Source organism: Phoxinus phoxinus, assembly GCF_949152265.1.
Source record: "Phoxinus phoxinus genome assembly, chromosome: 17".
Taxonomy (NCBI): Eukaryota; Metazoa; Chordata; class Actinopteri; order Cypriniformes; family Leuciscidae; genus Phoxinus; species Phoxinus phoxinus.
In genome coordinates, this window is record NC_136892.1 from 22786049 (window position 1) to 22811024 (window position 24976).

General features: G+C 35.1%; 5 protein-coding genes across 5 annotated transcripts; 2 read left to right on the plus strand and 3 right to left on the minus strand.

The window, feature by feature from the left end:
* Positions 1-523: 523 nt before the first annotated feature.
* On the plus strand, positions 524-6232 carry ube2g1b (ubiquitin-conjugating enzyme E2G 1b). The gene is made up of 5 exons (XM_079585196.1): positions 524-778; positions 1525-1627; positions 1780-1877; positions 1950-2128; positions 4694-6232. Exons 1-5 carry the CDS (start codon positions 736-738, stop codon positions 4778-4780), a joined length of 510 nt encoding a protein of 169 aa, XP_079441322.1. The 5' UTR covers positions 524-735; the 3' UTR covers positions 4781-6232.
* A 622-nt stretch (positions 6233-6854) lies between these two features.
* Positions 6855-9571, minus strand: arpc3 (actin related protein 2/3 complex, subunit 3). Its single transcript, XM_079585662.1, has 7 exons — positions 9430-9571; positions 8854-8953; positions 8650-8726; positions 7830-7898; positions 7584-7710; positions 7359-7453; positions 6855-7093 (listed from the first exon to the last, which is right to left on the minus strand). Exons 1-7 carry the CDS (start codon positions 9433-9435, stop codon positions 7031-7033), a joined length of 537 nt encoding a protein of 178 aa, XP_079441788.1. The 5' UTR covers positions 9436-9571; the 3' UTR covers positions 6855-7030.
* Positions 9572-9720: 149 nt separating this feature from the next.
* gpn3 (GPN-loop GTPase 3) lies at positions 9721-14218 on the minus strand. The gene is made up of 8 exons (XM_079585656.1): positions 14082-14218; positions 13747-13855; positions 12278-12445; positions 12069-12193; positions 11773-11888; positions 11571-11667; positions 10330-10458; positions 9721-10172 (listed from the first exon to the last, which is right to left on the minus strand). The coding sequence occupies exons 1-8, from the start codon at positions 14127-14129 to the stop codon at positions 10107-10109; spliced, it is 858 nt and encodes a 285-aa protein (XP_079441782.1). The 5' UTR covers positions 14130-14218; the 3' UTR covers positions 9721-10106.
* A 142-nt stretch (positions 14219-14360) lies between these two features.
* On the plus strand, positions 14361-16929 carry fam216a (family with sequence similarity 216 member A). The gene is made up of 7 exons (XM_079585657.1): positions 14361-14465; positions 14562-14590; positions 15231-15352; positions 16119-16245; positions 16351-16528; positions 16603-16685; positions 16775-16929. The coding sequence occupies exons 1-7, from the start codon at positions 14386-14388 to the stop codon at positions 16903-16905; spliced, it is 750 nt and encodes a 249-aa protein (XP_079441783.1). The 5' UTR covers positions 14361-14385; the 3' UTR covers positions 16906-16929.
* Positions 16930-17070: 141 nt separating this feature from the next.
* vps29 (VPS29 retromer complex component) lies at positions 17071-20487 on the minus strand. The gene is made up of 4 exons (XM_079585663.1): positions 20360-20487; positions 17904-18095; positions 17585-17820; positions 17071-17501 (listed from the first exon to the last, which is right to left on the minus strand). Exons 1-4 carry the CDS (start codon positions 20360-20362, stop codon positions 17384-17386), a joined length of 549 nt encoding a protein of 182 aa, XP_079441789.1. The 5' UTR covers positions 20363-20487; the 3' UTR covers positions 17071-17383.
* Positions 20488-24976: the final 4489 nt, after the last annotated feature.

Below are 24976 nucleotides of genomic sequence, written 5' to 3' on the forward strand. Positions count from 1 at the left end.
AATAGAATAGAATATAAATTTTAATATAATATAAATATAATAATATATAATATACTATAAAAATAACATTGCACAACTTTTATAATTATACTAATTCTTATACTTTTTAATGTTTTTTATAGGTAGCTTAGTCAATTTATCATAGACTGTATTTATATCAAATGTATTGTAATTACCAAAAACGATGTTTTAAAGTTAAGAGATTAAAAACTGTAAAAAAAATAATATATTTTTAGATTAAAAATTATTTAGAGAAGCATTTTATTTGAGAACGTAACAGCAATGCATTTTATTAACAGAGATTTGTATTCTTATTATTTATTATTGTTTAAAATCGTAAAGAAAACTACTTTAAAATAACTATAATGTACACCTCATATGGATTGCCAGTACAACAAAATTGTAAATAATAATAAAAAAAAAAACATTCATTATTCGTAATTGATCGGTTTCTGTTTAAGAAAATATATCACATATTTTCAGCAGAATAATCAACAAAGAGATACTGCTGTAGTAAGCTACTACCTAGTGACACACATCCTTGAGGTCAGTTCCAGTATAACATGTATCAGTTCAGTTCCCGGCGCGCATGTGAAGTAGATCTCAAATACACACACACACTGCCCAAGAGCTGCGTGTGGAACAACTTTGACTTCCAGCATTGATTTCGGCGACTTTACCTCGGCCTTTTTTTTTGGAGAAACGATCTATTTTGTTAACATTAGTTGAAATAAAATGACTGAGCAATCGGCCCTGCTTCTGCGAAAACAGCTAGCAGGTAACGTTAGGTGGCTAACTGTTAGCGTGAATAGTACAAGTCATCTTCATTATGTCATTCTAACTATTTTCTTATCCACACTATCTGTACTTTTTAACAAAATCACACAGTGTTTAACGGAAACCACGGCGAAAGTGTTTGTGTAAGAGCTTATGGGCTTCGTGTTTCTACTTGTGAAGTAATAAGGTCAGAAGGTTTGGCTAGCATGCTAGCTGAATAAGTTGGTGAGGTTGATCACAAAGCTTATACGCTGCCTGTATTTAAGAAAAAAAATCTATTTAAAAACATGGAATTTTATATATTTTAAAAGAATGGTAATGTATGGTAAAAAATTAAGTTGTAGCATTTCATTGTATCAGTTGACACGTGTTAGTATGCAGTATACAAATGTTTGGCCTGCCAAGTAGGAAACAATACCAAACACATTTAGGTTTTGGTCTTATTAAATACAATTACATGTATATTAGTACATTACGATATTTAGATCAATCTTTACATCTTTATTCCTACATATTAAATTCAATCGTTTATAATGATTCAAGTGATCACAACATTATAAGGTACAGTATGAAAACTAGACATTATGATATTTGCAAGATTATTAGTGTTCTTAAAGGTTGACTTTAAGTCAGCACTAGATGACTGAAAATGTAGTCTAATATCGATATATATATATATATATATATATATATATATATATATATATATATATATATAATATATATATATTGGCCGATATCTTGCAGAGCTCAACAAAAACCCAGTGGAAGGTTTTTCTGCTGGTCTGATTGATGATGATGATATCTATCAGTGGGAGGTTGTCGTGATCGGCCCTCAAGACACATTATTGTAAGTAACCAATGCTATGTGTTACCAGTTACCAGCCATGTGGTGCTTTGGTTTAGGTGTGAGACTGGCCAGTTGACTAATCTAGTCTCATGCAAAGCTTAACTCTCTTCCAACAAAACCGTATATTCACTTTTTCTGTTTTTGATTTATAGCGAAGGTGGATTTTTTAAGGCGCATCTCAATTTCCCTCACGATTACCCACATCGACCACCGAAGATGAAGTTTATTACGGAGATTTGGCATCCTAATGGTGAGTGCATGTCAGTTTTGGTGAACACACCTGTAGCGGCTGACACTGATATTATTCTTCATCTCTAATCAGTTGCGAAGAACGGAGATGTGTGCATTTCAATCCTACATGAGCCAGGAGAGGACAAATTTGGCTATGAGAAACCAGAGGAGCGTTGGCTGCCCATCCACACCGTAGAGACCATCATGATTAGTGTGATCTCCATGTTAGCTGACCCCAATGGTGACTCGCCAGCCAATGTGGACGCAGCTGTAAGTTTACTGATTTTTGATGATAACTGAATCACGTTTTATAATAGCAGTCACCATGAAATCAAACTTTACCCTTTTTACTTCCTTTATTATAAACATTACTGGTATTATTATGCAATTCATCCCAGCACATTATTCTAGAGGGAAAAATGGTTTGTCTTTAATCAAAATTATTCACATTTCATGAAAATGTATTAACTTGCTCAGCCTGTTATGCATAACATTGTGAAAAGACATGCTTTAAAAAAAACTGATTTAAAAAGAAAGCAGAAATGGCTGCTAATAGCAGTTAAAACAGCTCAAACATGAATTTTAGTCTGGGATTAGGATTAAAGGTCCTTGCACACTGAGTCCAAAATTTTTGTATGCGTATTCAACGAATACAATTCGTATTCGTCATTCGGTGGCTCTTAATTGTCAAAACACCAAAATGGTTGCGAAAAACGAACCCGATCCACAATATTTTTATGACGGACGAAGGTTTCGGAGGCAGTGTGTAAACGTGATTGACAAATCATGAGGTCGTATTTATTCTTTAACGTGCAAACATTTTGGTCGCTAATTTCGGACTTGGCGTGCAAGGACCTTAAGTCTTGTCTGTGAAACCAGGGGTAAAATTAATTAGTAACTTCCTTTTCGCACCATCAGTTGCACGCACATTTCAAGCGTGGCTCTTTTTTTTACTGGATAATTGAATCAATGATTTTGTTGGCTCAAGAACAGCTGCAATTGGATCAGTCCGATTCACAAATGAATTGTTCAGTGTTATTTATGAACCAATTCAGCAGGATAATTGGGAAGAATTAACTCGTTCATGAATCTGACATTGTTCTTGTGTCTCAGAGGAGGTGGCGATTTCTTCAGTTCGTAATTATGAGGAACTATGTGTTTTTATGCAACCTAGTTGAGGAAAAAGTATGATTTTATGCTTTGGAATATTGTGAAGTAAAAGTTTCCCAAAATCAAAATACTCTTAAAGGAACACTTCACCCATTTGCATTAGACTTTGTATCTTTAGAAACCCAGTCACATTTTCGAATGGTCATGGTTTATTCCCTTATTTTCCCCTGAGATGGGAGAAATAAGGATTTAAGTGTTCCACTTCCTGCTTTTTATGACGCAAAAATCGTCAATTTGCGTCATAAAAAGCAGGAAGTCAAATTTCTTTGAATAAGGGTAAGACTACAAACACTAGCTCATCATTTATCCAGTAGAAGGCGCTGTTCCGCATGTTTTCAACCCGCCCATAGAGGGATCTCACTTACAGAATGTACATATAGTGTCAGCCATTCTTTATTTAGAAGCTAAGCTAACATTTTCTTATTCTGTGGAGAAAGCTGAGTAGTAGCGGTGACCATCCTCTTTTTCCCGGACATGTCCGGCCGTCGAGATCGTCCAAAATGTCCAGGATTCGGCTTTTGCTTTCTGCAGTCGCATTCATAGTTTACATGCACACCTTTTGTTTCAATCTAACTGAATTCATTCCGATTGGTGAATCTGAATGTAGTGTTTACATGAACGCTAAACAAGTGATCGTTTGATGTGCGTTTTAACATTGCTAGGAAAATTCCCGCTCCTCCGTGAGAGATACGAGACCGGTGCGTCTCACAGGCGCCGGCGCCGCTCATCAGTAATCACGCCACCGGGCTCGCATCGTTCTCCGCGGCCGTCAGTCTCGTTCCTGCTCGTCACAGTAAACATGAGGAATGGCGACTGAAGAACGCAAAAGCCGAATCCTGGACATTTTGGTCGACATCAAAATACTGGGCAGACTCACGGAGACTCACTAGTAGCATAGCCTTGTTGTTTACTGCGATCTCTTACCGGTAGGCGTGGCCTCCTAGGGCAGCGAAGCAAGTGCATTCTGGGAGTTGTTGTCTTTCATCCCCATAAGCCAAAAATACATTTTCTGGCTTTTCTCAGTCTAGAAGGCTCCAAATTCAAAAATAATTTCACATTTCTTCTACATAAATGACCCATTTTAAATACACATTCATCTTTCCAGAGGTGAAGTGTTCCTTTAAGTACAGATACTTGAAAAATTAACTTGAGTACAGTAACAAGGTAGGAATACTTTGTTACTTTGCACCAATGCATGAAACAGAAATTGTGATAATATTTTATAAATAAATAAAAATTCTGTAAAAAAAAAAAGAATTGTCCATTTTTAATTATGGTAATTTAAACTTTTTATCAACAATAATAAATGATGGAGAAGCAGTGTTCATGTTAACTAATGTAGTTAATTAATGTTAACAAATTATTATTGTTATTATATTAAAAACCCTATTATAAAGTCTTAACGAAGAATGTGGTAACCAGACAGTTGACGCCACCAATTGACTTCCTTAGTATTTTTTTCCTATAATGGAAGCCAATGGCCACCGTCAACTGTTTGATTTCCAATATTCTTTAAAATATCTTATCTTATTTTAAGATTCCTCATCCTGACTGAAAAAAACCTCCTCAAAAATATGCCAGTGGATAAATTCAATCTAGTTTTTACTCTGAAATGTCACTAAGTAAAATGGGCAGTGAATATTCATATTTGTGTTCGGCTTGCAGAAAGAATGGAGAGATGATCCCAACGGTGAGTTCAAGAGGAAAGTCGCCCGCTGCGTGAGGAAAAGCCAAGAGATGGCATTCGACTAGACGCCCCATCGCGGTTACTTTTGTTAGTACATATATTATTATCAGTTCCCATCTCCATATCTTGAGGTCAGAGACAGACGTTTCAGGATTTATTCCTGCATTGATTTTAAAAACCCATCACAAGCTCATATCAATTTAATAGGTTTAACTGATGTGTTGGATCACATTTTTTCATCACAATGCTTCATTCACATAAATGTAATTCTAACCAACCCCCCCTAGATATGGCAATTACAAACCTTAATAGGGGATCACCTTTATTTTATTCACCAGTTATTTGGGGTAGCACCAGGTAGGGATATCAGAGCAAAGCCACCGTTGAATAATTTGTTTTATTTTTATTTTTTATCTGAATGTGTGAGTTATAGCACGTTTTGTTAATATCAACCCCCCCCCCCCCCCACCCTCTAGTGTGTCTGAATTATTTATTATCTTAATTATGATGAAATGTACTGCATGACACTTGTGTTTTGACTCGCTTTTTTTATCTGCCACTGAGCCATCAATTTTGAACAGTCTTTTATGCAATTCTGGCGTGTTCTGTGCGTTTATGGTACTAGTAGAGGCTGATGGTCAGAATCGATGCTGATTTCCCTCCTCACTGACATGTCGGGACAGCCCTGTTCCCTTAAAAAAACAAAAACAATACCGCAGATGTCTCTCAAAGGGCCATCTCTTTCTCTGCTGCCTTAAGTTGTTCTCCTATCAGAAAGGAAAATTGTATTCAGTGATGTCAAGTCAGTCTCAACGTCTATTCAGTATTTGAGCTGGAATCCTCTTTTGGACAAACCAAAAAGTTACATATTTGCATGAGACAGAGAATATTTTTTGTATAAATGGTGAGCTCAAAAGCTGTATTTTTTGTGTATGTAAATATGATGTATTGTACCATAGCTCTATCAGTCATTTGTTTGTGATGTCCCCCTCCCACACATGTAGTTTTGTAACCTCATTTATGACTGTATCCTGTTCACTCTTCTATTCCCGAAGGCCCCGTCATGTAATTGCTCATTAAAATGTAGCATTTGCCTTACATATCTACTGTTTGTCCTTACATTTTGCTCTCAGTCTTACCTTTGTCCTGTTGTTTATGCCAGTCGTGTAAAAAGCAGTTATCTCAATAACTTCTAAGAGTGCATAAGATTCTTGCGAACACATCTTATCAGAGTGAGATTTGTTTGGTGTTGTGTACTAATGCAAATGTAATTTTATTATTCAAAAGACAGAAAATATTAAGCAATAAGAGCAACATTTTCAGTTGGTCTCGGTCACGTTTTGATTTGAATCCGTAGTGTGGAACGCCACCGCTTTACTTCTGTTTGGATGGTCCTTGGTGGGATATTGATTTGAGCACTAAATGAATGTCATTTCTTTCTGGAGCAATCATTTTTGTTCTTTAAATTCAGATAAATAAAAACATTATTATGCATTTACTACACACCAAGCAGTGTTGTTTTTGTTAACTAAAACTATTAAAAGTAGTTTTCATTAATACATATAAAAATAAAATCTAAATATCAGATGGAAAAACTTAAATTAGAAATCTTGACAACTGGAATAAATTTAAGTAGAAGTACTAAAATAAAATGAATGTAAAATTAAATAGAAATATGAAAATAAACTAAGATAAATGACAACTCCTCTAAAAAACTGAAAAAAGCCATTTCAAAATATGCATAAATACTATATAAATACTAAAATGAAATTTTTTTTTGTAAATTGAAATAAAATCGATGAAATGTTCCCTTGGCAACTAACAAATAAGTACTATGATTAAAACTGAATTGAAAAGTTAAAACTATAGAAATTTATAAAAATGACAAAAGCATATAACAAGTGCTAAAAACAAATGAGAACTAAAATATAAGGTCATTTTAAATAATAAATACTATAAGTTATAGTCATTCATTAGACCAATTCATGTGTGTGTATATAGATTTATAAACTTTTGTTGGATGCGATTACTGTAATGGATTTGACAGCACTAATAGTAATGAAAATATTACAAAAACATATATAAGACTGGCACCAAATGTATTAGTAGTACGTCCTCATTCAGTGACGAGATATGCCGTTTCTCTTTAATATATTTTTATTTGACCGGCTCCTGCTTTACATGACAGGCAGGAATCACAAGTAAAAAAATCTCCAACAGAATCAGAGTAAACACACTCGCATACACATTAAAGAAAAAAAAATAATCCATCCACATCCCACGCAGAAGTACCCAGAGAGATCCGGAGTGGCTTGTTACTGGCCAGGTGCAGACAGACTTTTGTTCATGAACTGTCTCTTCACAAAGCACACCCACCACTGAAGACCAAAGACATTTCAATGATTATCATCAGAAATTAGTCAAATAACATGAATTTCAAACATCCAAAAAAAGTGATAAATTTAATAGAGAAAGTATTTATATATCAAATATTTTACATAATATGTTTTCTTTATTTTTGCATTACAGTAACTAGAAAAATGCTTAATTATAATTCAAATAATTATCATAATGCAAAGAAAAAAAAACTTTTTTTTTTGGTCAATTACTTGGTTTGACTGATAATATTAAATATAGTCTGACCTTGCTTGGTTTGTCTGTCTGAGGGTCGAACACACGGTCACACAATCTCAGTCCCGTCTCCTGTCGGATTTGCTGCAGGTAAGCCCTCATCGTTTCTGTCCAGGGGGAAAAGATGCTATCTAGATCAATTCGGCGATAACACTTATAATAAACTCATCATAGAGAAGGTCTTAGTGGATGTGCAAATGAATCAGACTCAGTAAAGTTGACTTCGTTGTGCCATACCTTCCTCCCCTTTGTTGCAAGGTTTAGCATACATAGCATTCAGAGGGAAGCCAGGTTCTCCAGGGATGGGGAAATTGGTAATTCCCAGCGTGTACATCTCCTTCTCTCCTTGGCCCCTTGAACTGCACTAGAAATCATTTATGAGATTGTAGTTAAATACTTATGGAGCATTAGCTATGAGGAAAACCAACAACACCTGACAAACGATTAATCACTGAACATTGGATTTTTTTTTTCAATAGTTACCTTTTGGAGCTTCTTGAGGCACTCAGAGATGTAAAGAGTGATGTAGATCAAAGTCCGATCAGCCTCATTCTATAAAAATTAAAGAAATAAATATTTTATTTATATACTACTATTATGCACTACAGATAGTGTCAAAGCAGCTTCACAGTAATAAACAGGAAAATAACAGTTAATGTTGCAGTACATCAATCATGAAACATTCAATTTCATATATATCATATACAGCTCTACAGAAGACAACAGCGTCATTATTCAGTTCAATAACAGTGTCAATGTTGCAAAGTTCATGAATTATAAAACAAACTCAATTCAGTGTTTGTTTAAAATTATCTGTGCAGACCTTTTTTTTTTGATACATGCACTCAGAATCTTTAATCAAAATAACTTCCTCTCCTGTTTGCAGTGACCTTTTCTCTGATGATGTATTTAACGGCGCGAGGGCGGGAAAACCGGTCACTCACATGACATCACCAATAGCAAACCACAACCATACAATCAATTCCCGAGGGACAAAATCAAATCCCACCCTAAATTCTTGCTCGAGAAGCAGTTTCACTCAGATATACGTCACAACAGGGAAGTAAAGACTATTGCAACTTCCATTTCATGACGATTTTAAAGTGCATATAAGAGTCTGACATAAACATTTAAAAAACTAATTAAAATCTGATATTAAACATGAGTGTTTGAGGTAAAGACTCAAAAATATATGTGTATACAAGGAGGACCTTTATTCTTCTCTCAGGACAAAACTATGAATTCGTGTTAAGGCACGCCAAGTACATTTTTCTAGGCTCCTTTACAGACATTCACTCCTTACCTTAATTTCATAGTTCTTGAAGAAAACATTGGCTTTGAAGTAGTAGATGGCCTCATCGATAGTATCTGTGTCTTTGGCTGAATATAGAAAGAGGAAGGAACAGCTGATTTGTCAAATACGCGTTACTAATGATGGCCATTTAAGGAAGAATCTCACACATCGGAGATCTCACAGTAATGCCTAGAATCAAGCAAACTTTCTTACTTTCTTTAGGAGCAGGACCCTTAAACTGTGTTCTAAGGGGCAATAACGCCATATTCCCCACCAGTTTGGTGTCTGTGTCCATCAGGCTTGAGTGGTAAGCCTGAAGAAAGGGAGAAAATGCAGGCTTGAGTCAAAGTCAAACATAATTACTTATGTGTAGGCCATTATAGCAAATTATATATATATGTATATATATAAAATATATATATTTGTTTTAAATAACCGATATTTGAAGAGAATCAGTCTGTTTGCATTGCACTGAATGCAAATGAGGAAATCCAGTTGTTTGCATCACGAACAAATGCAACAAATCTGTTTCCGCAACATATTTATGATACTTCCATATACATGTATAGTGGTGGCCAATAAAGCATAAAGACCAAAACATAATGTCTTTGTAAAACTGTTACATTTGTAGCAAAATGGCCAGAGTCAGACGATATGTTAGCGCTGTGGCTAATATAATGCTAAACTATCTTTCTTGTTCGCTCCAGCTCTAAATCGTGGCACAGCAGCTGCTCACATAGCAAACACTTGAGCACATCGTTTAAATCAAAACGTTTAATAATTTCTTACCGGCATTTTGGTACGAGATGTCCCAAACCTAGCAGGCAAAAAATGAAAATGTCAGAACTGCAAACCCGCCGCTTCCGCTGTCCCACCCTACACAGATACAGGAAGTGTCCAGTACAGTATCCCGTCATATCCACTAGGGGGCGCCGAAGAACAGCACTTTTTTCCACCACACAATTTCTTTGCAAAATATGTGTGCCATTAAAAGATGCCCAACCCATTTTGACGACACGGCAGTCAAAACCTAGCGACCTGCTTATCTAGACAACATAAGAGCATTAGGTTTTAACGAGGATGTAATAATCAAGACTGGATGGCCAAATATAAAAGGTTAACATCCCACTATTGAACAACACAATAAACCACTCTTCTCCATAGGGTATGTCTCCCTTACCGTTTCGTAAGGTTGTAACTTTTTGAGACATATGTAACGACTGAATTAATAAAATAAAACAAAAACCACATTGTCATTTCCATATTTTATTGCAAAAATAAATAGACAATTCTAAAAAACCTGATTACATTTTATAAAACTCTGCTAAGAAGATTGAGACGCAGCACAGGTTTCGGTTGCACCCTCCAACCAATTATATTATGAACATGACAGAATATTGTTTAAATAAACGAAACTCTTATTTAGTGGAACACATAAATGTAGTCTGGCTTCATGTGGGATGTCTTCAAGAATCTGCTGTGCCTTGGAAGAACTCATCAAAATTTGTGTTACTGGGTTCCTCATTCAATTCCTAGAGAAAAAAAGAAAGAAAGATTTTCACAGTTTAATGTTTCAATTTATATTTTTGTTGTAATTTGATCTAGAACAACTTTTAATTAAAATATATATATATATAAACAGGTTTTTATAAATGTATACAGTAGTTGAAAGTAGCCTTATGCTCAAACCTTGGGCTCTTTAAACTCCAGGTCTTCACCATACTGTATGGAGAAATCAATGTGCTGCAGGACAATGTTGATGCCCTCCTCATCAGTGCGATCAAAGGGCAGGAATCGAACCATACTGTAATCATCAATCTAAAGAAAACAGTGCAATTTTGACAATTTACTAAAAGGATGTTTGTAAAAGTTTTACCACCAGATAATATCAGTGTGAAGATGCTAAGGCTGAACGATTAATCTAAATAAAATCGAAATCGTGATAGGGCCATGCGATTATCAATCTGCAAATGCAGTGATTTAATTCAATAAATATAGAGTGTGAGACTTCAGTAAAGAGCTTCAACAGATTTAGAATAAGAATCGGTTATAAACCTGTAGCTAACAAAGTATTTTTTCTGCAGAAAATGAAAAAATAAAGAAATGAAGACTTAAATATTACAGTTGTAATTATAGTAATATTATTATTAATAAATACTCAATTTGTGTACAGTGTAGTATAGATTTATTTTTTTAATGATAATAATGATGATCTTTTTAGTCATACTGAAAAGGAAAAAGAAATTGAAGAAATTAGGTATTGTGTTTTTACAGTTGTACTGAAAATAAAATAATTATTATTCACGAGTTCACACTTACATATAATTTGAGGGGGTAAAGTTTAATGCGTATTTGGCGTGCTGTCCGGAGGGAGGGCTCCGAGCTCGGAGTTCGGCCCGAACCCAGAGTACTCCCCCCATGTAAGTGTTTAGGACTAGAAGCGTGGAGAAGGGGTGGTGGAGGGATGCTGCAAAACTGTCAATGGGATGAGGTGAGACTGCTGAGTGTATATACACCTCTTACCATTGATTGCTGAGTGCTCTCAACTTGCGTTAATTATCTGAACGTGCTCCTCCCGAACTTTGTTAATAGAACATCATTTATTATTAAATACTCAATGTGTACAATGAAGTAATATTATTACAATAGAAATATCTTATTTTGGTTAATACAATTTAATTAATTAATTATTATTATTCTCATCAATAAGTCCAATATCCAATAAGTCATATTCATATATAATCAACAATGATTTTTGGTCAGATTTTGCAGCCCAACAAACAAGTACAGCAAACTTGTACAGTTTTTTTATCGCATTTTTAATAAGGAATTTTTCCTCAAAATTGTTCAGCCCTAGATGATGCACTTGAATTGTACATATATTTATCAATTCCTCGACTCGAGGAAGAATCATTGTAACTGTAACTCACCAAACCACAAATGGCCTTGGTTAATTTTCGGAATTTCTTGCTTCTCAAGGCAACAGAGTTGTCCTCCATCACGGAGTACATATCCGGGTCTAGATACCTGCAAAAAACAACAACAAAAAACCCTGTTATGACACTTAAATGTAGGTTTAAAAAGTATAATGAATTATAAATGGATCTCATTTCAAGATCTCTCAAACCATACTTCTCTATTTCCTTCTTAGCCTTTGGATTGAGTAGATCCATTTTAGTCATTATGTTGACTTGAGGAATTTCTAGCAACACCATAGCACTCAAGGCAGCCATAACTCCAGAGATAAACTAGAAAATGAATTACAACAAATATAAAATGTAGATTTTTATAATTTCAATAATTTCTTAATCAAAATTCCTAAGAAAATCCAGCCCACACTTGCCGAAACAGACTTCACTTCCACTTCATAGAACTGTAACACTGTTTTTTTTTAACATTATTTGGCATTGCCGTGTGACAAGCATTACCTTGAAGGTCTCGACCATGAACTGAGAGTCAACCAGGAAGACGCCACACACGCGGAACTCCCACTGCTGTAGCTGTTCCACGAGATGCTTCATAACAGGCAGATGCGTGTACAGCTCGATCTGACCTGCAGTCAAGAGGACACGATGCTCTTTACTGTTCCATGCCATTCCTCAGACAGCACCACACCATCTACCACATCACCTCTTACCAGGGCAATCAAACAGTATATAGTCATCCTCCACATGACCAAGACTCTCTTCCAGCCAGTCAAAGTTGTTGGCGAAATACTCCATACAGAAGATCAGTCCTCCATTGGGGCCGAATCTCAGGGAGTCATCCTCCATGACGTCATCTACCTGGATCAGTTCTCGAATATCTGCATACAAGTGCAATTGTGTAAGAACACACTAGCTGTCTTTAAACAAACGACACTATTGAGCACAAGCTCCATAGAGTTCTTTCTCAGCCTAAAAAATTGAATAAAACAAGCTTTTGAATGTAGACCTATGTGCAGTTTTATTTCTCTAGGATGGTGTATTGAACAAAAATGACAGATGCTAAAACAAGAGCAGTTGCAACACTAGTTATAAAATACAAATTGGGTAACACTTTCTCAGTTGGTAACATGAGCAATGCATTTGTTAAAGTATTTATTTATCTTTGTTAATATTAGTTAATACAAATACAGTCGTTTATAGTTTGTTCGTGTTAGCGCACAGTAAATGACCTAACGTTAACAAATACTGCTTGATGTTAACAAAATTTGATTTGAATAATGTATTAGTAAATGTTGAAATTCATTGAAGATTAATAAATGCTGTAGAAGTATTGTTCATTTTTAGTTCTTGTTAACTAAAGAAGTTAACTAATGAAACCTTATTGTAAAGTGTTTCCACAAATTGTATGTATTTTTTAATAATGTGTTAATCAAATCACTGTAAAAAAATGACTTCTTTTTTTTACAGTAGTTTTGTTTTGTCATTTGCACCACTAATTCTGAAATACATTTTGTATTTCATGTTCGATTGATGATTGTAGGTAAAATTGTTCTTTACTTTTCTTTTGAATGTTTACAATATGCAATGAATATTACATCACTCACATATCTATTTTAAGACAGTTTGGGACTATTCCATTTATTTTAGCAAAAAGGAGTTAACTCATTTAACTTTAAATAATTATAATGCAGTAAATGAAAATAATCATAATGAAATAAATAATTTAATAAATTAATGTTAATCAATCTTACTGTGAACGCCTCCATGTAATGTCATATAATATAATTTGCTTTTATTGTGGTATTGTTAGTAAGTAATAGTTTCCTTATTATTTAATTTTTTTAAATATATTTATTTACTTTTTTCTCTTTCAGTGTGTGCTGCTTGGATATATTGTGGGTGTGTTAAACAATGATAATGCCTGTTTGTTTTAAAGGCATTATCATTACAGGTTTTTAACACTTTGAAGTTATTTTTCTCAAAGTAAATAATGTAATGATACTATTACAGTCTGCACATACTGTCTACCAGTGAAATGCTTGAAAATATTTGACAGAATTTGTTTTTCATGAACCGTAAAACCTTTTTGATATGAACATATGTTCAAAATAAAAACAAAAAAAGATCTTCGAGTAAGTAATGTGTATCTATAACTGTTACAACGTTACCGGTTCCTCACCTGCCATGACAGGATACTCAAAATGTTCTGCAGCTGGATCCAGATTCACCACCTGTACAGATCGGTTGAGGGCCTGACAATGCTCTATCATTGTGGCACAGTAAGTACTCTGAAAAAAAGGAGAAAATAACTATTTTTTATTATTAATATCAACACCATATTGAAAGCAACAATTATACACTGGTTCATAGTAGGCCTACTTAGTCTATAACCACGCACAATGCAGACCAGTCTAGTGTTTAGGATTTTACTTCAGCATAGATATAAACAACTAAATCATAATTATTTGGAATCATAGTATGTTAGCCCAACTAGTCATACTGGTGCTTAATTACCTTTCCACTTCCGGCAGGACCCATCACTAGTTGCGCATATCGAGGCATTGTCAATTCTCCAGCTCGAAAAGCACGAGATGTTATGTCGTTTTCTTTTAACGCACAGAACAACGTTATTTGTCTCCGCGATGTGTCCCACTTACAATTCCTACAGTGGCCATGTTGTTTTTTCGTCACTTAGTACGGAAGCCCGCTACAGTCAAAACACTAGAAACGCACACACGCGCGTTATCGGATGGGATTTCAGGTCGTCTTATATCACTTGTATATGCCATAGATCTCACAGTTTAGGTAACACTCCGGCATGAAAAAACACGTGAAATTCCGTGAAAACACCACCGATAAAAGTCGTCTGCATCACAAAAAGTCGTTTTTGCCTTTAAGGTAAGCCAGATAATATGATAACATAGCTATGAAAATTACTTTGTTTATTGTGTTGTTGTTACATTATGTGTTTCCTATGATATACTGTTTTGACAGGCCACCTGGTCTCAGCCATGTGCAAACTGGTAAGTTTGTTCCATAAATAATTATTAATTGGCCAGATTAGAAATGGCTTTGGGTGAATTCATGTTTATTGGGACACTTTTCCTAGTCATCTCAAAAGCAATGTGTCCCAGTTAAAAGTTAAAATCATAATAATGTCAGATAATTTTCTGTTTACAAATATTTTATTGTCCTATATAATAACGTGTTGCTTTTATTTTGTATAATTTACATAACTTTAGTGCATTATTTTACATGTTGTACTATTCTAAAGTAGTTCCTGAATCACATCACTTCATTTTTATAGCACCTCTTTTGCAGCATACATCTGTAAATGCATTATACATCTGCAATAAAATGTATAGTAAATTTTAACTCAAGACACAACCATTTTATCTCCCCAGCAGCCTGACAGGTTTTTTCCATACGGCTACAGAGTCAGTAGCAAGCTTAATCTGTGTAAATTACAGAAACGTTACACCTGTATAATTTGGACAGAGTAACCAGAGTCTCTGACCCAATTGAGTTAAAAACAAACAAACACCTGACGACAAACAGCTGTCATATGTGTAGTAAACCATGGTCTTGGAGTTATTACTTTAATAACTTTGTGAATTGTACCAAAATATTTATTTAAAGTACTTAAATGATCTCCTTATCCAGGAAAAACAAACTCAGTGTTTGGACATAAAATACAACCTGCAACTGTACAAGTGCCAGAACAAGACCGGGACATTAAAACTATTCATATCCCCAAGACCATGACTGCTGCTCCATTTTTACAGGTATTTCATGAAAATGTATCTTGTGCATACATTTAAAAAAAGTTACTCTGAGGTCCGTAGAGGACAAAAAAGTAAAAAAAAAAACTGCCATAAATATGTAAAGAACCATGGCAGATTATTGTTAAAGTGAATAATAAAAAAAAGTGCATAAAAAAGATATGGTGTAAAAGTTTATGAAAATTATGATTTTTTTTATAGCCTATAAAATATATATTTTAGTTAACACATTTTAGAAAATTCAAAAACTGTTAGAAAATCAAATCCATAAATATAAGTTTTAGATTGCCAGCAGAATGAAAGCTTATTAACAAAGACTGCATAATTTTATATTCAAATGGCCCGGATTAATAATTGGTTTTAATGGGGACATTTTTGTCCTTAAGGTCCTGAGTTTAACTATTGTATGTACCTATAGTGTAAAATAGATTTATTAAAGGAAATGAAGGTGAAATAAAATTCCAATAAAATACACATTTCTGACCAAATTTATGAAGTTGGCATTAACACAGACAAAATTATATGAAAAAAAACCCTGAAAAGGACAAACATGTAATTTTACCGTTTCTGTTACTTTTACATCTCTTTAATCAGACACTTAAGTCTCATTTTGTAAATGTTGGAGTACCTTTTATATGTCTGCAGAAAATGTAATTTAAAAAACTTCCGTCAGATTTGCAATGATTTGGATGACAATATCTGATTCAGCAGCCATAAGAACCTTCTGCCAGGTAACTCGAATTTCACATTTAAATAAACTGGTTTTCAGCATCCAGGCCTGACACCAGGACAGAAGCGATTTCTGTACAATATCGCAGAGGCCTACAGCAAAGAGCACATGCGGCAGCTAATATGTCAACATTATATGAACGTATTACACCGCTGTATCCGGACAGGTGAACCATCACATCATATAACAGGAGCATAGGACTTAATACTTAGTTAACTCTTAATACGATGAAATATTTGACATATTATAACTTCTTATAATCCATATTTAGTGCCGGATGTGAATGTAAATGTGAAACTGCAGATGACGTCAACATACACCCCAGAAGTAGAACACATGGCAAACTCTCAGAGTACATCTATGAGCAAGAAAAAAAAAAGTGGAAAGAGATCTTCGACTTCAGAGAAAGTCAAGAAAACAACTTTCCCTAAAATTGTCAATCATCAAAGGTAAGTATATGATGCCACCCGCAAAACTTTTGAGAGGCTTAGCTGTAAACTTAAAATTTAACTACTACACACAGAGTGTCTTCTGGATTTGCAAAATCGAATATGGGACAGCCAAGAAAAAGGAGGGCTACCATTGCGAAACACGCTTCTTCACGGGGTAGGTACTAAAAATAGTGAAATATACAGGATCCTTTGAACACTTTAGGTTCCAGTTTTTTCTAGAGTTAATGGACCTAACTTTTCCAGGATCACGGCCATGGGAAGCTGACTTAGAATGGGAGGCGACTGAAACCGATTCTCATCTTGCTGGACACATGAGTGGCCTGTCTTTTAACGAATCGGAAGAAGATGAAGAGGACTTCATATTTCTTACCTAACGCATCAATCTAGGTTTTAGTCATTTATGAAAAACATCTAACAAAATCATTCTTAAAACACATCCTAGACATAAACAATCCAGATGTCCAAGACATTTCAAAATATTTTAATAATAGTGTCAAATATGTTTTCTTCTTAAAAAACAAAAAAAACAATTACACCGCTCATGTGATGTGGGGTTTTATTTTATGAAAGACGACTTAACATAGGCCTTGAAAAATTAATAGGGGACATAACATATTTATAAGACTAATTCACACTAAAATTATGCAAATAATGCAGCATTATTGCATTTTCAACAACCATCTGCTGAAACCACAAATTATGACATTCTGGTGACATATAAACAGTATTATATATTACATTGAAATATAGTGTAACGTTATGATACAGCATTTGTACGATGGTGACGTTCAGGTGAGAGGGAATGACAAGATTAGCATCCTGAAAGAAGGCAGCTGACAGCATCGTCGCTCTTTACGACTTTTTGTATTCGATTCTCTCGACTTTGACGTCGTCTCCAATGAGCTGATAGACATACGTTACCACTGTGGATGCTTGAATGTCCATCAAAACAAATGATGGTGTGATGTTGCTGTAAAGAGACAATTCGATCATCCATATTGCGTATAACGTTTGATTAAACATGATCCGAAGAAGATAAAGTAAATGTTATACCTTTCCAGCGCGCTATAGGCCCCTGTGGCAGATCCGGGGTTTATATAAAATTTGTTCTCATTCTCAAAAGCCTCAAATTTGTGTGTGTGGCCAGATATGAGAATATCCACATCCAGCTGCCTTTGAAGGAGCGCCAAGCTCGCCATGTCGCCCCATGGGATCACTTGGTGTCCGTGGATCAGACCGATTTTAAACTGCCCCACCGTCACCACCTTCTGCTCCGGGTAATTCAAGTTCTATCATTTAGAAACAAGAAATGTGGATGGTTAAAAAGTGCATAAACAACTTTGAAAAACAGAAATAGGTAATAAAAGTCAACCTCATCGAAGTCTCCTCTGACGATGTGCACGTCTCCAGCGAGTGTTTTCAGGTAGTCATAGCTCTCCTTTGTACAGAGGTTTCCCGTGCAGAGGATGTGCTGAATCTTGCCAGGAACCAGCAACTTTTTGAATTTGGGAGGCAGGGTGTTGCATCGGTGGGGAATGTGCAGATCACCTAACACAAGCACCAGCTAATGGCAAAACACATCTTGTTAGCGTTCTTCAAAACGTTGGTTGTTGGACACTCAAGAGTGAAGGAGAAGTGGTTTGCAAGCAATGCATTGCTGTCTGAATAAAATCTTAATGAATTATTTTTGGAAAGAATGTTTTGCTTTCAGCATTATGTAATAATTTAAAATGAGAGCACATTTTCTTCAGACAACAATCAAGTCAAAGCTGAGCAAGAGAGCGGCTTCTAAGACCGTTAGCTTTGTCGATCCTAAAACGGGCTGAGATCAAACCGTTCACATACAAGCCTAAATATTAATGTTACTCGACAAAACTTTGAAATAGTATACTGACATCCTACACTGTGGCTGCATCCAAATGGCATATTTCCAAACTATATAGTAGGTGAAGAAGTCAGAATTCAAAGTATTAATTATCCCATGAGGCTACGGGAGAGGACTTGTGAATGACAGGGAAGTGATGCAACTGACAGTGGTAGGTCACATGATAATGAAAACATGGTGAATGTAGTCCGTTCGGATTAAAATCATACTACACGCATTCATAATATATAGAACATACTTTTAATTTAAGTACCTACTCAAGAGAGTATGCGATTATGGATGCAGCCTTACTATTTCTGCAGTATGTAGCTTTATGATGTGTAGAATGCAAACATTCCCTATACAGTATGCAATCTTTCATTATTTGATCGAATGTTAAGACATCTGAACACAAAACTTTGATTATAATGAAAACTAATGTTTTTATTTCTAAAATGAAAACTAAATAAAACACTGAATAAATGACACATACAGCAATAGCATACTTCTGATTGAAATGTTCATAGTTGCATACTGTGTCATGTATTTGAAATTAAAAAAATAGGCAGTATTCAGAATATAGGCTAGTACTGTGCTGTAAGCAGTACTCAAGTATCCCATTCCAAACATAACTCATTACTCCCATGAGACTGGGATGTCAGACCCAGTCTCACTGATACTCTAATTAGCCTGTGTTTAAAATATACATCACAATGTTCATAAAATATGCAAACCACAAAATGTGTTGCTGTAATGCTTAGAAACAGGATGATATACTGTTTAATATATTCAACATGCCTGCCTAGATTGATAAGTATTCTGCTATTTTCAATCATTCTGAAAACTGATAATTAGATTACTAGCTATTTTATGGTCACAGACCAATTTATTTAAATTGCAAGCTTTCTAGAAAAAAGAACATCATAAACCCAGAGCAGTCTAAACAGAAATAAGTCTGAAGGTGAGAGGAATGGTGCCAGATCCAGCAGCCCAGAGGAAGCAGCAGCACTACTCTAAAATTCAGAAAACCAGGAGCACGAGAGGTCTGGAGATGCACTTACTCTGTGACCAGCCTGAATACGATGCAGATGTCAGGAAGGGGAACAGTGGGTGAGGAAGGGTTTGAGGAAGAGGATGTGGATGCATGATCATGACAAAAAACAACATATTAAAGGTGATGTGAGACAGAAGGAAAACTGAAACTAAGTGGATAAATAATATAGACTGGAAAAGTCAACATAAATTAGATTGAATGTTAGCTGATTGTGGTTGAGGAATGGAGGACACTTGCAGAAGTGTTATTAGTGTGTTAGTTAATGTGAAGCTTGGGGTAAAAGCTGCTGACGCTTCCCATAAGAACACAGACACTAAAAGAATTTCAATGACAACGGTTTGATTTGAAAGCACCAATTTCTGTAAAACTGCTTTGGAACGATATACTGCTGCACAAATGCATTTTTAAAATGTTTCTCTTCATGTTTATATGTCTAACAAAAATACACTGTAAGCTGAAAGCAAAGTAAGCGTTATAAAAAATTAGCTTTGTCTACATTGACTTTAATTTCGTAAACAACATGTCAACTTCATAATATACTAGAAGAACAGTTTTATGTTAGCCACTGTAGGCTAGCATTATGTTACTGGACTCAGCATTCAGAATTAACACATTATACTAAGTATTGCTACAATGAAACGCATAATTAGATTATATAGCGAAGAATATACTTCGAATGTCAGTGATTTAATCTATTTTAAAGAGACTGACTACATCCTGACTCGATACTGTTGGGTTGAATCACTCAAGTAGCGCTAGCTCGCTGCTGTCATGTGACCATTCAGCGCTAAAATACCAGCTTTTTGGGGAAACCGCCTAAATATCTACTCGGACGTATGGTTTTAAAAGGAACCTAAAAAGTACGACTATCTTCTGATAAAGAAACCTACTCTGAGAAACATACACGTACCATTTTGTCCAGCTGCGTGTTTGAAACAGAGCTCAGGAAGCTGATGTTGACTGGTAAGGCCAGAAACTCAATGTTGCCAGATCGCGTAAGAGAAGTGAGCAAATGGGGTAAAAACCCAAATTCGCTTATAAAACTCGCACCTGGCAACACACTCGAACAAGGCGAAAGCACAACAGCGCCATCTGGCGCATATTTAACTCAAGATGTTCAGAAGATATTTATATGCTTTTTTTATAGTGTAAAACTGGCATGAAACCAAAACCCCCAACTCTTTTTTTTGTTCCATATAAGAAAGCGATTCAAAAGACAAGGGTGAGGAAATTGTGAGAGAATTGTTATTTTTGAGTGAACACTGCCCTTTTTATATACCATATACCCAGACTTTGAACTATAGTGATTTGTTTTTACAACCCTATTTCCGGAAATGTGAAATGAGTCATAAATTGTGATAAAATTCACAATCTGGAATTTGTTCATTCTCTTGAACCTTTTTTTTTTTAACTGACAAAAGTACAAATAAATGTTTTCCAATGTGTTCACTGAACAAAATAATTATATTTTGTAAATATAAACAAATTTCGATATTTATGATGGCTGCAACACACTACAAAAAAGTTGGGACAGACTCAAAAGAAAAAATGTGAAAAGATTATCCAAGTTAGATTATCCAACTCGTTTGAAACAGTCCACAAATGAGCAGGTGAATTGGCAATAGGTGAGGGTATCGTGATGTAAAAGAGCTTCTCAGTCTTTGTAAACAAAGATGGGTCATGGTTCACCACTTTGTGTGCCAAATATCATGAGTGAATTGTCAAACAATTAAAAAAGCACATGTCTCAATGCAAGATTGCAAAGAATTTATGTCTTTCACCATCTTCCATACATAATATTGTGAAAAGATTCAGGGAATCCAGAGAAATCTCAGTCTGTGTAAGGCAAGGCAGGAGACCTCTGTTGAATGTGCGTGACCTTTGAGCCCTCAGATGGCATTGCATGAGAAACCATCATGCTACTCTGTTAAATAAAGCCACATGAGCTCGGGAGTACTTTGGAAAAAACGTTTTCAATGAACACAGTCTGACGCTGCATCAGGAAATGCCAATTGAATGTCTGTTACGCAAGGAGAAAGCTGTAACAGTTCTAAGCAGAGATGCTGGCGAGTTCTCTGGGCCCGAGATCATCTCTGATGGTCTAAGACAGTGAAAATGTGTGCTGTGGTCAGATGAGTCCATGTTTCAGCTTGTTTTTGGGAAAAACAGACATTAAGTTCTCAGTCCTAAAGACAAAAGGGACCATCCAGATTTTCATCAGCGACAGGTGCAAAAGCAAACATCTGTCCTGGTGTTGGGGTGCATCAGTGCAAGCGGTATGTATGGGTGACTTGCATGTGAAGGTGACACGGAGGCATATATTTGGATTATACGGAGACATAAACTGTCATCAAGATGACATCTTTCCTGGGAAGCAAGACAATGCCAGGACTCATTCTGCACATGCTAAAACTGAGTCGTTTCTAGACACTCTGCACAATAGAAGAGATGTGCCTGCCGTCCATATCGGTCTCTTATTGAAAATGCATGACAATTTCATGAAAAGGAGAGTCAGACAGTGACGTCCACAGACGGTTGAGCAGATGTCTTGTATCAGACAAGATTGGGCAAATATTCCAACAATTTAGTAGCCTCAATTCCCAAATGATTAAAAAGTGTAATTAAAAGAAAAGGTGACGTGACACAGTGATAAACATGCCTCTGTCCTAACTTTTTTTGGAGTGTGTAGCAGCCATCAAAATCAAAACTTGTTTATATTTACAAAAAAAAAAAAAATTAAGTTGGTCAGTGAAAACATTGGAAATATTTTCTTCGTTGTGAGTTAAATAAAAGTTCAAAAGAATGAACAAATCACAGATTCTTGATTTTATTGCATTCTAAAAAATGTCCCAAACTATTCTGGAAATTGGGTTGTATAATAACCATGTTTGTAGATTGATAAGTGAACTTGAACCAAGTGTGAACACAGTTCATGATCATTCTTGATAATTAGTCTAAAACTCACTATGTTCAAATCACTGTAAAATAATCTATACTAATTTTATGACAATTTTATATCATTCACATGATAATGACAACATGGTGAATGGAGTACGTCCAAATTACATTCATACTACATACAATCATAGATGTGTGATGATACTGCATGTGTATTTTAGATCTGTGTATTAAAGTTAAAGCAGTGTAATATACAGATACTGCTATGCTGTTAATATGAATCAAACGACAAAAGAAAAACAGAAAATCACTCACTGCAGTTAAAGCAGTGTAATATAGGCCTACTGCTATATATGCTGTTAATATGAATCAAACGACAAAAGAAAAACAGAAAATCACTCACTGCTCATGATTGAATAACTTTAGTAGCTTTATTAAGAATATATTTCTTTATTGCTGCTGTTAAATGTTCTGTTGAGGAGATAAACATGGTGGAGTGTGTACAGCTCACTCAGGGCAGGGTCTATATGCTAATCGGGTCCGCCAGCAGTCGTGGGCGGGGCCTGTGCAATGTTACCATTATTGGGTGGTTGTGTACACATTGCCAACACACATTTATGTTTGAACACCATGTAACAGTGAATTTTGCATATAGGTCCCCTATTTCATGGTTAGTTTTGGCTCTTTTATTTATCCATAAGTTATGCCACATATAAGTTATAGGGTATCAAAAGAATAATCATCCAGACAACAGGCTTATATGAATAGCTACAATGAAAACGTTTTATGAGGCAGAAATTTAACTAATACACAAACTCCCTGACCTGAACAAACCCTTCTCAGTTTGGTGGGCACGAAATAACCCGGTGGAGACACTTGAATGTCTTTTCCTGATTAGAGATGAGGGGGATGATCCAGAACATGAAGTTTTTTGGCAAGAATACCAAGAACCTCATCCTTGTGCTGTTGATTGTTAGGCTGTGGGATGAGTGCCTGTGTTGCACGTGTCAGGAATAACACAATGCTTTATTGCAAAAGGTGGGGTGTAGACTGTAGACGGTTTGGGGTTGGGCCAGTGAAGTTTCTCTCACTTTAACTTTCGAACAACCGGCTTTCTAAACACGTTGTTTGCAATGGTGGAAATTGCATCATATGAAGCCATGTTCAAGTAGAATAAACGCTGTTATAGAGGATAAGTTGTAATACGTTTTCGGAATGAAACAGTAGCAATTTCGTGTTTTATCTCTTATGCATTATCATGTATTATGTTAAAGTAGAACATGTAACCCCTATTATTGTAGGCCTATTGTACCAACCTTACAAAGAAAAGAAAAGAAGAAGAAAAAAAGAAGAAGAAGAAGCAAATGAAGCAAATTTCTTATGTTTATAGGATATCCAGAACAGTATGAAAAAAAAAACCTGGACTCAAAAATACTAAAATGTCTATTGTTTTAAGTTTTTTAATCTAGTTACTGATTAGAAAGTAATTTAAAAAAACTTGTTAATAAATAACAAATGTTTTTCATTAGTATATATATACATATATGAAAAACATTTTTTATTTATAAACAAGTATCTATCTATCTATCTATCTATCTATCTATCTATCTATCTATCTATCTATCTATCTATCTATCTATCTATCTATCTATCTATCTATCTATCTATCTATCTATCTATCTATCTATCTATCTATCTATCTATCTATCTATCTATCTATCTATCTATAACATTTATCTAATAAAATGTATGTTAATTTTTAAGCTCAAAAGTATTAGCAATGCAGATTTATTTTCAAGGGCTTCTTTGTTTTACCAAGGGTAACTAAGAGTGATGCTACCGAATTATTGGAACCAAAGAAAGTCTGACTTCTTCAAAACCCCACAGATAAGCAAAGGAACTCAAAGAAATCAAAACTCTCATCCTCTCAGGGCATAATTGCCTCCATTGCTTGCCAAGCCCCTTCAGCCCTAATTCCCTTAAGAGGCAAAGAAAGAGATTCATGTGAGTCTCTCTGCATCAAAACACTGACTCATCAACCATAGTTTGAGCCTGTGGTGAGGAGCAGGGACCCCATGAGATCCAAAAACTCTTGGACTGATGTTGTAGCCTGAAGACCACAGGTGGTAAAAGACTAGAACAGAACAGTGTGAACCAAGGTTGGCATAAAAAATAACATTATATAAATTAGTTTGGAGAGTAACAAAATCTCTGCAAAAACATTTATGCAATAATATATTATTCAAATGTACAATTTATATGCAAGCTTTAATTATTAATAAATTTTTTTGATGAATTCAATTGTTGATGAATTCAATTTTTTTTGATGAATTTTGTTTTTAGTAAGCTTTCATTGATGTGTCTGGCTCTTTCTAGTTATTCACTCTTTTGACCTCATAGTGTCACTGTTTGCTCAAGGAAAAAAAGAAGAAGGAGAAGAACATAGGTTTGTCTCACTACATACTATACACTACTATAACATCTCTTAAATGTCTTGGTAAATATAAAATTTTTTTAATGTAACTTCTGTTTAGCTCTGATTTCTAAATGGATTTATTGTGTGTGGCCCTGTATGTGTGAGGCTTCATGACTAAAACCTCACAAAGCTTCTGTTTTTCAACCAGGATAA

Coding starts and splice junctions, on each gene's coding strand:
- ube2g1b (XM_079585196.1), top strand. CDS start 736: ATGACTGAGCAATCGGCCCTGCTTCTGCGAAAACAGCTAGCAG. Junction 779..1,524: donor TCTGCGAAAACAGCTAGCAG/GTAACGTTAGGT, acceptor GATATCTTGCAG/AGCTCAACAAAAACCCAGTG. Junction 1,628..1,779: donor GGCCCTCAAGACACATTATT/GTAAGTAACCAA, acceptor TTTGATTTATAG/CGAAGGTGGATTTTTTAAGG.
- arpc3 (XM_079585662.1), bottom strand. Junction 8,727..8,853: donor GGGTCCTGCTCCTAAAGAAA/GTAAGAAAGTTT, acceptor TTCTATATTCAG/CCAAAGACACAGATACTATC. Junction 7,454..7,583: donor TTGCAACAAAGGGGAGGAAG/GTATGGCACAAC, acceptor CCCCCTGGACAG/AAACGATGAGGGCTTACCTG.
- gpn3 (XM_079585656.1), bottom strand. CDS start 14,129: ATGCCTCGATATGCGCAACTAGTGATGGGTCCTGCCGGAAGTGGAAAG. Junction 12,446..13,746: donor TGAGTATCCTGTCATGGCAG/GTGAGGAACCGG, acceptor ACTTGTATGCAG/ATATTCGAGAACTGATCCAG. Junction 10,459..11,570: donor CCAAGGCCATTTGTGGTTTG/GTGAGTTACAGT, acceptor TGTTTTCTTTAG/ATTGATGATTACAGTATGGT.
- fam216a (XM_079585657.1), top strand. CDS start 14,386: ATGAAAAAACACGTGAAATTCCGTGAAAACACCACCGATAAAAGTCGT. Junction 16,246..16,350: donor ACACCGCTGTATCCGGACAG/GTGAACCATCAC, acceptor ATCCATATTTAG/TGCCGGATGTGAATGTAAAT. Junction 16,686..16,774: donor GAAACACGCTTCTTCACGGG/GTAGGTACTAAA, acceptor TAACTTTTCCAG/GATCACGGCCATGGGAAGCT.
- vps29 (XM_079585663.1), bottom strand. Junction 17,821..17,903: donor TCAGAGGAGACTTCGATGAG/GTTGACTTTTAT, acceptor TCTAAATGATAG/AACTTGAATTACCCGGAGCA. Junction 17,502..17,584: donor GCCTATAGCGCGCTGGAAAG/GTATAACATTTA, acceptor GTCTCTTTACAG/CAACATCACACCATCATTTG.